The sequence below is a fragment of the Neodiprion lecontei genome, chromosome 3 (genome assembly GCF_021901455.1).
Source record: "Neodiprion lecontei isolate iyNeoLeco1 chromosome 3, iyNeoLeco1.1, whole genome shotgun sequence".
Classification (NCBI taxonomy): Eukaryota; Metazoa; Arthropoda; class Insecta; order Hymenoptera; family Diprionidae; genus Neodiprion; species Neodiprion lecontei.
In genome coordinates this window covers 7,690,140-7,703,130 of record NC_060262.1, presented here as the reverse complement: position 1 = coordinate 7,703,130, position 12,991 = coordinate 7,690,140, and the positions used below count along the sequence as shown (strand labels likewise).

The 12,991-nt window shown below is 46.0% G+C and overlaps 1 protein-coding gene across 1 annotated transcript; it reads left to right on the top strand.

The window, feature by feature from the left end:
- Positions 1–2,607: 2,607 nt before the first annotated feature.
- On the top strand, positions 2,608–12,724 carry LOC124293751 (pneumococcal serine-rich repeat protein-like). The gene is given in 13 exon segments (XM_046736017.1): positions 2,608–2,736; positions 5,833–6,527; positions 6,559–6,734; positions 6,785–7,016; positions 7,117–8,119; positions 8,518–8,695; positions 8,770–9,037; positions 9,178–9,553; positions 9,606–10,079; positions 10,920–11,185; positions 11,268–11,615; positions 11,647–12,184; positions 12,251–12,724. Coding segments are annotated over 13 exon segments (5,157 nt in total).
- Positions 12,725–12,991: the final 267 nt, after the last annotated feature.

Sequence of the window (12,991 nt, the reverse complement as noted above, 5' to 3'; positions counted from 1 at the left end):
TTTTTACTGGTTTTAACATGCGCATATACGGTTGAACCGAAAACCTTTAGGTATTTTAACTGTGGTTTCTTATTATACCACATTTCATATGGTGTTTTATTCGCATTCAATGATTTGTTGGTGTTATATTAATTAGATAAGTTGCAGTTAAAACTGCATCACCCCAAAATACTTTATCTAATTTTGCACCAAATATCATTGTTCGCGCTTTCTCTGTGATGGTCCTGACCATCCTCTCAGATACACCATTTAATTGTGGAGTTCGTGGTACTGTGAGATGATAACTGATACCTTTTTTGTATACAATAATCCTTCATCTTATTGGATAAATACTCTCTACCATTATCAGTATATAGATTTACTATTTTTAAATTAAATGATAGTCGCGCTTGTTTACCGTTAATACAAGCTTCACATAAATAATTGTCAGGTATTATTTTACTTACTCGTTCTACGTCATCTACTAATTGCTTATTTCTTATTTTATTAAATTCTTTTCCTATATGGCCTAATCGCTGATGCCATAATTTGTATTCGGAATTAGACGCATTATTTGAATAATTGATAAAGCTTTTACTTACAGAAAATTCCAGAGTAAATAGATTGTTCTTCGGCTTACCAGTCATTACCGTCTTACCATTTCGGCTTACTATCACTCCAGGTTTACTGAAATTGACTGAGTATCCTACTTGCTGCATCTTGTATACTGACAACAAATTATACGGTACATCAGGACTGTACAGTACATTCTCGATTTTTCCTTGAACTCCCATATTGCTTGTCACTCCGATGGTTCCCATCTTAGTTGCGGTGATGAAGGCTCCATTCTTCGCAATAGAAATTTTTGATGGGTGTCTGTAGGTCAGCAAAGGTGTCGGCTAGGTCCTCTCGATTTATCAGATGGTCAGAGGCACCTGAATCCAGTAGGAAAGAAATTTTATTTCTTTCATTTAGTAACTGAAAGTTTCCAGCCATAAATGCAAATCCGTCTCCATTCAGTGGGTCAGCTTGGATGGACTGAACTGTCCTTGGTCCTTCTGCATTGGGTTTAGGCTTTAAAGTCTGCAGGTAGTAACGACATTCATTTTTATAATGTCCTCTCCTTCCGCAATGGTGACACTTAACATGCATCTTATTATTTGCACCATTGTGCTTAGGCTTGACGATCCCACGATGATTTTTCCACGGCTTTCTGAACTCCTTATTATATCGTTTGACGTCATTGGTTTTCTGCTCCACATGAAGAATATTGAAGAACCTTTTTACTCGTGTCAAGATTTTCATTCACGAGTTTAACTTCATGATCTAATAATCTGGTTTTCACGAAACTTAACGTGATATTATCTTCCGATAAAGTCTCGATGGCTGTTATAACACCATTGTACGAAGGTGGTAAAGTAAGTAATAATTGAGCCACTTTATCAACATCCGAGATGGTTGCCCCGGCTGATGCTAACTCCGATATCAAAGAATCGAACTGCATAAAGTGTTTACATAAATCTGTATCACCTTCTAATTTTAAACTAAATAATTTCTTTCGAGCTCCTAGTTGTTTTGCCACACTTTTTCGTTCGAAGATATTGTCTAGTGCAGCAAAAATTTGTTTTGTCGACGATTCCGGTTTCACGTAACTCAAATACGAATCGGTCAAATACTCGATTAGCGCATTTTTCGCGGTTGATTCCGATTTCTTCCACTTGCTGTCAGGATTCGCCGGTTCCAGTTTATCGATGACATGAATCACTTCAAGTTCATTGAAAAGACTACGGATTCTGAACTTCCATATATTATAATTTTCACCATTGAAAGGTTGAATGTTTCTTTTAGATTTTATGTTTTCCATATTGTTTATTAAATAATAAACTATTTTGATATTTGGAAATATTTGTTTTATCTACACTACGAAACACTAAACCACTTAGTTTTAGTTTACACTCACTAACTTTCAATCGCACTTTAAATGTTATTTTCTTCTTCTTAACAAAATTTGAATTCTGATAATTTTAATTAATCAACAACGTAGCCTGGGCCCATAACCTGTTGGGATTATGGATGTTGGTGTGATTAATTTTAATCAAATAATCAAAGATTTATTATAGGAAGATTGTTCTTTTTATTCAAAATAGAGTATCGAAGGTATGTCTTTCCAAACTGAAGGATCAGAGTGAACTGCCAGAGTGAACTGGCTCCTTGGAGCCATACCACTGCAGCTGTATTATTAAATATATATATTTCAAGGGTCTATACCATGTGCAAAATTATACCTGGTTCTATGGCTCTGTTCGAGTGCTCCCATCCTTACTTCCAGAAAACCATAAAAGCAATCGCTACAGGGCTGACAATGTGTTTACCAGATGTTGCAAGAAAGTGAAAACTTTCACTTTTAAAACAAATAAAACAAAACTTAAATATGAGAAATATAATATCTCAAAAGAGAGAAACTTTTGTAGACGAACTCAATATTTCAACAATGACAAATACAGTTTTACCGTAATTGACAAGGATAGCGAAATCAATGAGGGACGATATAGGAAGGGATTTGACTGCTTTATACGCATAAACTAACATAAACTTGCACAGTTTCATTGCAACAATCGGTCCGGCAACATGGAGAGTGCCAAGATTCGTAAACATAGCGATACATTGAGTGAAATATCGAAAGCATGCGATGTCATACATCGGAAGCACAAGATGCTCAAGTTGAACAAGGACACGACCGAACAAGTTGTGGGAGAGGTATTCAAGCCGTTAATAACGCCGTTGCAAGAATTGGTGGATACTTCAAAGCTGCAGCAGCAGCAGCAGCAGCATATTAAACAAGAAATTAAAACGGAACTACCGGATGTTACAATGAAAAAAGACGACGAAGAAAAAGATGGCGAGAGTACCGGGGATGATGATGATGATAATGATGATGATCAGGATGAGGATATGGATGATGGGAATTTCATGGATGCAAATGATAAAACACTGAAGTTTGGTGAAATTTCTACTACAAGTACGCCGGTGATGAAAACAACGGATTCCATAGCGCGATATTTGAAAATGTTCAGCACAAGCAAAAACAGGGATTTGGATATCACATACGGTGTTCGAAAGTTGACAAACGGTATGATGATTGGTGATACGCCGATCAATTTCATTGATAATCTGGTCAATGTGGGAGATAAAAGTTATGAGAGAATACCAGGATTACTTGAATGATTGTTTAAAAAATCGCCCGATGCATCGGTTGTAAATGACGCGGACAAGAATAATTACATAAAAATTGTAACAACGACAAATGCGCATCGAAAACGTGACCAAGCCGATGGAAGCCTTCGAGATGATCTAAAAAGCGCAAAGTATAGAAATTTCATTGCAAAACACGTCGGCTCGCCGAAAAAATCGGGTAAAGGCTTACCCGACTATAAGATTGCGCGAAAGGATGGCCAAGATGTTGATTACATCTACTGGGATGATCCGAATAAAATTGTAGATCGTCTCCGGCTGCTTATGGCGTCACAGGCTGCAGGCAATACCAGCCATTCCAACGAAATATTCTCCATTATTGAGGAGTTGCGCGAGGCTGGAATCGTTTATTAGCGGCGGATGAACATAGAATCATCATTTGTTCAGTGACCGTCCAGCGATGTGTATAGACATATTTGGACGACACTCGGAGCGTGGTGGGGGTAAAAAATTTATTCGAGGGCCTCCGGGTGTTGGATTCAAAACCACCACCGATAACCACTACGATATAGACAGCAAACGATTGTGTAATATCGCCGATCCGCAGATGGAAAACGATACCGTTTCTATGAGAGTACTCAACCAAAGTGTACAGCGAGCGAATGATGTGCTCCAGAACGATATCGAGGAGGGAATTCATATCATTGAGGTGAAGATTGCAAATAATGCCGAAGATATTCACTAGGTTACAAGATCCATGCTTGAAAGTATCAAAAGTTTAAGGAGCGATTTGAATTTGTTGCGGAAAACCGTTGAAGGCATGGCATGGTCGATAATTAAACTAAATGAAAAAGTCCCAACCATTCCAACGAAATAGTCGCCATCGTTGAAGAGTTGCGCGAGGCTGAAATCGTTTATTAGCGGCGTGTAAACATAGAATCATCATTTGTTCAGTGACCGTCCAGTGATGAGCATAGACATATTCGGGCGACACTCGGAGGGTGGTGGGGGTAAAAAATTTATTCGAGGGCCTCCGGGTGTTGGATTCAAAACCACCAACGACAATCAGTATGATTTGGACGGTAAATGATTGTGTAACATAGCTGATCCGCAGCACTCCACCGATGCTGTTTCCTTAAAAGTTCTCAATACTGCTTTACAGTCTATGGCTGTGGATGTTGTGGATACTTTTCAATAAAATTTTGAGAGTATCGCCCATAATCACAACGAGGAGTTGAAACAGCTACGCATAAATAACAAAATCGTAGAAAACACGTTGAGTCGCATCAAACATATTGGGGATCAAGCAACACCGGTGCTGGAACAAGCCCGCGGGGAATTAGTATCGATTGAGAAACCAGAGTGGTTGAGCGCCAATTCGGAAAATTGAAAGGTGAAGAGTGAAGAACAATGAAGGCTGTAATAGCTGCTGAACTTCACAGACAGGCTCGACGCAACTATCCCCGCCGATTCGTAGATGTACGCGGACTGGATGAGACCTGGCAAGCTGATCTCGTCGATATGACCGCATACAGCTCGCACAACAAGGGATACAAATCCCTACTAACAATCATTGATATATTTTCCAAGTACGCGTGGGCGGTACCGATAAAGTCCAAGAGTGGAAAAGATGTTACTGCTGCCATGAAATCTGTACTGACCGAGAGCCGTATACCTACACGTCTACACGTTGATCGAAGCAAAGAATTTTACAACAGCGAATTCAAAGCCCTCGTGAAGCATCACAGTATCAACATGTATTCGACATTTAGCAACTTAAAGGCGTCGATATGCGAACGTTTTAATCGAACATTGAAAAATAAAACGTGAAAGCGGTACACTGTCCAAGGATCGTACGAGTGGATTAATATTTTGGCTGATTTAATGGAGTCCTACAACAACACCAGACATCGCACGATTCGAATGAAACCGGTGGATGTTAACACGGAGAATGAAAAACAGCTGTATCGTAGCGTGTACAAGCCTCGGCAAATCAAACGAAGTGATCGGGCGCGTAAATTCAGTGTGGGCAATCGAGTTCGAATCAGCAAGTACAAGAATGTATTCGAGAAAGGCTATACACCCAATTGGACGACTGAAATATTCACCGTGAGTGAGGTGAAAAATACCAATCCACCGACGTACGAACTTACCGATTATTGAGATCATCCCATCGAGGGGGGCTTCTACAAGGAGGAGCTAGGCAGAGTAAAATACCCCGACGGCTATCTTGTGGAGAAAGTATTACGCAAACGGGGGAATCAGGTCTACGTGAAATGGTTGGGTTTTGATAGTTCGCACAATAGCTGGATAAATGAAACAGACATGTAACATAATTTGTATGTATTTTCCGAATTAGAATGGAAAGTTTGAATATACGGATATTTCCACACTGATCTCCTTTGCATACACATGTGCCATACTCGATACTATGGAAATGATAATGATAATATTGAAAACAACAACAACAAAGACAACGGCAACGACAACGACAACGACGACGAAAACGACAACGACAACGACAACGACAACGACAACTACAACGACAACCACAACGACAACGACAACGATAACGTCAACGACAACGACAACGACAACAACAACAACAACAAGCAGCAGCAGCAGCAGCAGCAAGAACAAGCAGCAGCAGCAGCAACGAGCAGCAGCAGCAACAAGCAGCAGCCACAACAAGCAGCAGCAACAACGAGTAGCAGCAACAACAAGCAGCAGCAACAAGCGGCAGCAACAACAAGCAGCAGCAGCAGCAACAACAAGCAGCAGCAACAACAAGCAGCGGCAGCGACAAGCAGCGGCAGCGACAACAAGCAACAGCAACAACAAGCAGTAGCAACAACAAGCTGCAGCAGTAAAAGGCAGCGGCAACAACAAGCAGCTGCAGCAGCGACAAAAAGGAAAAACAACAACAAGCAGCAACAACAACAAGCAGCAGCTACAACAAGCAGCTGCAACAACAAGCAGCAGCAACAACAAGCAGCAGCTACAACAAGCAGCAGCACTAACAAGCAGCTGCAACAACAAGCAGCAGCAACGACAAGCAGCAGCAACTAGAAGCAGAACCAACAAGATGCAGCAGCAACAACGAGCAGCAGCAACAACAAGCAGCAGCAACAACAAGCAGCAGCAACTAGAAGCAGAACCAACAAGATGCAGCAGCAACAACGAGCAGCAGCAACAACAAGAAGCAGCAGCAGCAGCAGCAGCAACAACAAGCAGCAGCAACAGCAAGCAGCAGCAACAACAAGCAGCAGCAGCAGCAGCAACTACAAGCAGCAGCGACAACAAGCAGCAGCAGCAACAAGCAGTAGCAACAACAAGCAGCAGCAACAAAAAGCAGCGGCAACAACAAGCAGCTGCAGCAGCGACAAAAAGCAAAAGCAACAACAAGCAGCAGCGACAGCAAGCAGCAGCTACAACGAGCAGCAGCAACAACAAGCAGCAGCGGCAACATCAAGCGGCGGCAGCAACATGCGGCAGCAACGACAAGCAGCAGCAACAACAAGCAGCAGCAACAACAAGCAGCAGCGACAAAAAGCAGCAGCAAAAACAAGCAGTAGCAGCAGCAACAACATGCAGCAGCAACAACAAGCAGCAGCGACAACTAGCAGCAGCAACAACAAGCAGCAGCAACAACAAGCAGCAACTACAAGCAGCAGAAGCAGCATCAACAAGCAGCAGCAACAACAAGCCGCAGGAACAACGAGCAGATTCAGCAGCGACAAAAAGCAAAAGCGACAACATGCAGCAGCTGCAAAAAGCAGCGGCAACAACAAGCAGCTTCAGCAGCGACAAAAAGCAAAAGCAACAACAAGCAGCAACAACGACAAGCAGCAGCTACAACAAGCAGCTGCAACAACAAGCAGCAGCAACAACAAGCAGCAGCTACAACAAGCAGCAGCACTAACAAGCGGCTGCAAAAACAAGCAGCAGCAACAACAATAAGCAGCAGCAGCAGAGGCGACAACATGCAGCAACAACAAGCAGCAGCAACAACAAGCAGCAGCAACAACAAGCAGTGGCAACAACAAGCAGCAGCAACAACAAGAAGCAGCAGCAGCAGCAACAACAAGCAGCAGCAACAGCAAGCAGCAGCAACAACAAGCAGCAGCAACAACAAGCAGCAGCAGCAGCAGCAGCAGCAACAACAAGCAGCAGCAACAAGCAGCAGCGACAACAACAGCAGCAACAACAAGCAGGAGCAGGAGCAAAAACAAGCAGCAGCAACAACAAGCAGCAGCAACAATAAGCAGCAGCAACAACAAGCAGCAGCAACAACAATAAGCAGCAGCAGCAGAGGCAACAACATGCAGCAACAACAAACAGCAGCAATAACAAGCAGCAGCAACAACAAGCACTGGCAACAACAAGCAGCAGCTACGACAAGCAGCAGCAACAACAAGCAGCAGCAACAACAAGCAGCAGCTGGAACAAGCAGCAGCACTAACAAGCAGCTGCAACAACAAGCGGCAGCAACAACAAGCAGCAGCAACCAGAAGCAGAACCAACAAGATGCAGCAGCAACAACAAGCAGCAGCAACAACAAGCAGCAGCAACAACAAGCAGCAGCAACTAGAAGCAGCAGCAACAACAATAAGCAGCAGCAGCAGAGGCAACAACATGCAGCAACAACAAGCAGCAGCAATAACAAGCAGCAGCAACAACAAGCAGTGGCAACAACAAGCAGCAGCGACAACAAGCAGCAACAACAAGCAGTAGTGACAACAAGCAGCAGCGATGACAAGCAGCAGCAACAACAAGCAGTGGCAACAACAAGCAGCAGCAACAACAAGCAGTGGCAACAACAGGCAGCGGCAACAACAAGCAGCAACAACAAGCAGTAGCGACAACAAGCAGCAGCGATAACAAGCAGCGGCGACAACAAGCAACAGCGACAACAAGCAGTAGCAACAACAAGCTGCAGCAACAAGAAGCAGAACCAACAACAAGCAGCAGCAACAACAAGCAGCAGCAACAACAATAGGCAGCAGCAGCAGAGGCAACAACATGCAGCAACAACAAGCAGCAGCAATAACAAGCAGCAGCAACAACAAGCAGTGGCAACAACAAGCAGCAGCAACAACAAGAAGCAGCAGCAGCAGCAGCAGCAACGACAAGCAGCAACAACAAGCAGCAGCAGCAGCCGCAGCAGCAACAACAAGCAGTAGCGACAACAAGCAGCAGCAACAACAAGCTGCAGCAACAACAACAAGCAGCAGCAACAACAAGCAGCAGCGGCAACAACAAGCGGCAGCAGCAACAAGCGGCAGCAACCACAAGCAGTAGCAACAACAAGCAGCAGCACCAAAAAGCAGCGGCAACAACAAGTAGCTGCAGCAGCAGGCGGAAGCATTAACAAGCAGCAGCAACAACAAGCAGCAGCAGCAACAAGCAGTAGCAACAACAAGCAGCAGCAACAAAAAGCAGCGGCAACAACAAGCAGCTGCAGCAGCGACAAAAAGCAAAAGCAACAACAAGCAGCAGCGACAGCAAGCAGCAGCCACAACGAGCAGCAGCGGCAACAACAAGCGGCAGCAGCAACATGCGGCAGCAACGACAAGCAGCAGCAACAACAAGCAGCAGCAACAACAAGCAGCAGCGACAAAAAGCAGCAGCGAAAACAAGCGGTAGCAGCAGCAACAACATGCAGCAGCAACAACAAGCAGCAGCAACAACTAACAGTGTCAACAACACGCAGCAGCAACAACAAGCAGTGGCAACAACAAGCAGCGGCGACAAGCAGTAGCGACAACAAGCAGCAGCGATAACAAGCAGCGGCGACAACAAGCAACAGCGACAACAAGCAGCAGCAACAACAAGCTGCAGCAACAAGAAGCAGAACCAACAGGAAGCAGCAGCAACAACAATAAGCAGCAGCAGCAGAGGCAACAACATGCAGCAACAACAAGCAGCAGCAATAACAAGCAGCAGCAACAACAAGCAGTGGCAACAACAAGCAGCAGCAACAACAAGAAGCAGCAGCAGCAGCAGCAGCAACGACAAGCAGCAACAACAAGCCGCAGCAGCAACAACATGCAGTAGCGACAACAAGCAGCAGCGATAACAAGCAGCAGCGACAACAAGCAGCAGCGACAACAAGCAGCAGCGACAACAAGCAGCAGCAACAATAAGCTGCAGCAACAACAACAAGCAGCAGCAACAACAAGCAGCAGCGGCAACAACAAGCGGCAGCAGCAACAAGCGGCAGCAACCACAAGCAGTAGCAACAACGAGCAGCAGCACCAAAAAGCAGCGGCAACAACAAGCAGCTGCAGCAGCGACGAAAAGCAAAAGCAACAACAAGCAGCAGCAACAACAAGCTGCAGCAACAACAAGCGGAAGCATCAACAAGCAGCAGCAACAACAAGCAGCAGCAGCAACAAGCAGTAGCAACAACAAGCAGCAGCAACAAAAAGCAGCGGCAACAACAAGCAGCTGCAGCAGCGACAAAAAGCAAAAGCAACAACAAGCAGCAGCGACAGCAAGCAGCAGCTACAACGAGCAGCAGCAACAACAAGCAGCAGCGGCAACATCAAGCGGCGGCAGCAACATGCGGCAGCAACGACAAGCAGCAGCAACAACAAGCAGCAGCAACAACAAGCAGCAGCGACAAAAAGCAGCAGCAAAAACAAGCAGTAGCAACAACAAGCAGCAGCAACAACAAGCAGCAACTACAAGCAGCAGAAGCAGCATCAACAAGCAGCAGCAACAACAAGCCGCAGAAACAACGAGCAGATTCAGCAGCGACAAAAAGCAAAAGCGACAACATGCAGCAGCTGCAAAAAGCAGCGGCAACAACAAGCAGCTTCAGCAGCGACAAAAAGCAAAAGCAACAACAAGCAGCAACAACGACAAGCAGCAGCTACAACAAGCAGCTGCAACAACAAGCAGCAGCAACAACAAGCAGCAGCTACAACAAGCAGCAGCACTAACAAGCGGCTGCAAAAACAAGCAGCAGCAACAACAATAAGCAGCAGCAGCAGAGGCGACAACATGCAGCAGCAACAAGCAGCAGCAACAACAAGCAGCAGCAACAACAAGCAGTGGCAACAACAAGCAGCAGCAACAACAAGAAGCAGCAGCAGCAGCAACAACAAGCAGCAGCAACAGCAAGCAGCAGCAACAACAAGCAGCAGCAACAACAAGCAGCAGCAGCAGCAGCAGCGGCAACAACAAGCAGCAGCAACAAGCAGCAGCGACAACAACAGCAGCAACAACAAGCAGGAGCAGGAGCAAAAACAAGCAGCAGCAACAACAAGCAGCAGCAACAATAAGCAGCAGCAACAACAAGCAGCTGCAACAACAATAAGCAGCAGCAGCAGAGGCAACAACATGCAGCAACAACAATCTGCAGCAATAACAAGCAGCAGCAACAACAAGCACTGGCAACAACAAGCAGCAGCTACAACAAGCAGCAGCAACAACAAGCAGCAGCAGCAGCAGCAACAACAAGCAGCAGCGACAACAACAGCAGCAACAACATGCAGGAGCAGGAGCAGAAACAAGCAGCAGCAACAACAAGCAGCAGCAACAACAAGCAGCAGCAACAACAAGCAGCAGCAACAATAAGCAGCAGCAACAACAAGCAGCAGCGACAACAAGCAGCAGCGACAACAACAGCAGCAACAACATGCAGGAGCAGGAGCAGAAACAAGCAGCAGCAACAACAAGCAGCAGCAACAACAAGCAGCAGCAACAATAAGCAGCAGCAACAACAAGCAGCAGCAACAATAAGCAGCAGCAACAACAAGCAGCAGCAGCAGAGGCAACAACATGCAGCAACAACAAACAGCAGCAAAAACAAGCAGCAGCAACAACAAGCTGTGGCAACAACAAGCAGCAGCAACAACAAGCAGCAACAACAAGCAGTAGTGACAACAAGCAGCAGCGATAACAAGCAGCAGCAACAACAAGCAGTGGCAACAACAAGCAGCAGCAACAACAAGCAGTGGCAACAACAAGCAGCAACAACAAGCAGTAGCGACAACAAGCAGCAGCGATAACTAGCAGCGGCGACAACAAGCAACAGCGACAACAAGCAGCAGCAACAACAAGCTGCAGCAACAAGAAGCAGAACCAACAGGAAGCAGCAGCAACAACAATAAGCAGCAGCAGCAGAGGCAACAACATGCAGCAACAACAAGCAGCAGCAATAACAAGCAGCAGCAACAACAAGCAGTGGCAACAAAAAGCAGCAGCAACAACAAGAAGCAGCAGCAGCAGCAACGACAAGCAGCAACAACAAGCAGTAGCGACAACAAGCAGCAGCGATAACAAGCAGCAGCGACAACAAGCAGCAGCGACAACAAGCAGCAGCAACAACAAGCTGCAGCAACAACAACAAGCAGCGGCAACAACAAGCGGCAGCAGCAACAAGCGGCAGCAACCACAAGCAGTAGCAACAACAAGCAGCAGCACCAAAAAGCAGCGGCAACAACAAGCAGCTGCAGCAGCGACGAAAAGCAAAAGCAACGACAAGCAGCAGCAACAACAAGCTGCAGCAACAACAAGCGGAGGCATCAACAAGCAGCAGCTACAACAAGCAGCAGCGGCAACATCAAGCGGCGGCAGCAACATGCGGCAGCAACGACAAGCAGCAGCAACAACAAGCAGCAGCAACAACAAGCAGCAGCGACAAAAAGCAGCAGCAAAAACAAGCAGTAGCAGCAGCAACAACATGCAGCAGCAACAACAAGCAGCAGCGACAACTAGCAGCAGCAACAACAAGCAGCAGCAACAACAAGCAGCAACTACAAGCAGCAGAAGCAGCATCAACAAGCAGCAGCAACAACAAGCCGCAGGAACAACGAGCAGATTCAGCAGCGACAAAAAGCAAAAGCGACAACATGCAGCAGCTGCAAAAAGCAGCGGCAACAACAAGCAGCTTCAGCAGCGACAAAAAGCAAAAGCAACAACAAGCAGCAACAACGACAAGCAGCAGCTACAACAAGCAGCTGCAACAACAAGCAGCAGCAACAACAAGCAGCAGCTACAACAAGCAGCAGCACTAACAAGCGGCTGCAAAAACAAGCAGCAGCAACAACAATAAGCAGCAGCAGCAGAGGCGACAACATGCAGCAACAACAAGCAGCAGCAACAACAAGCAGCAGCAACAACAAGCAGTGGCAACAACAAGCAGCAGCAACAACAAGAAGCAGCAGCAGCAGCAACAACAAGCAGCAGCAACGGCAAGCAGCAGCAACAACAAGCAGCAGCAGCAGCAGCAGCAGCAACAACAAGCAGCAGCAACAACAAGCAGCAGCGACAACAACAGCAGCAACAACAAGCAGGAGCAGGAGCAAAAACAAGCAGCAGCAACAACAAGCAGCAGCAACAATAAGCAGCGGCAACAACAAGCAGCAGCGACAACAATAAGCAGCAGCAGCAGAGGCAACAACATGCAGCAACTACAAACAGCAGCAATAACAAGCAGCAGCAACAACAAGCACTGGCAACAACAAGCAGCAGCTACAACAAGCAGCTGCAACAACAAGCAGCAGCAACAACAAGCAGCAGCTAGAACAAGCAGCAGCACTAACAAGCAGCTGCAACAACAAGCGGCAGCAACAACAAGCAGCAGCAACCAGAAGCAGAACCAACAAGATGCAGAAGCAACAACAAGCAGCAGCAACAACAAGCAGCAGCAACAACAAGCAGCAGCAACTAGAAGCAGAACTTACAAGATGCAGCAGCAACAACACGCAGCAGCAACAACAAGCAGCAGCAGCAGAGGCAACAACATGCAGCAACAACAAGCAGCAGCAATAACAAGCAGCAGCAACAACAAGCAGTGGCAACAACAAGC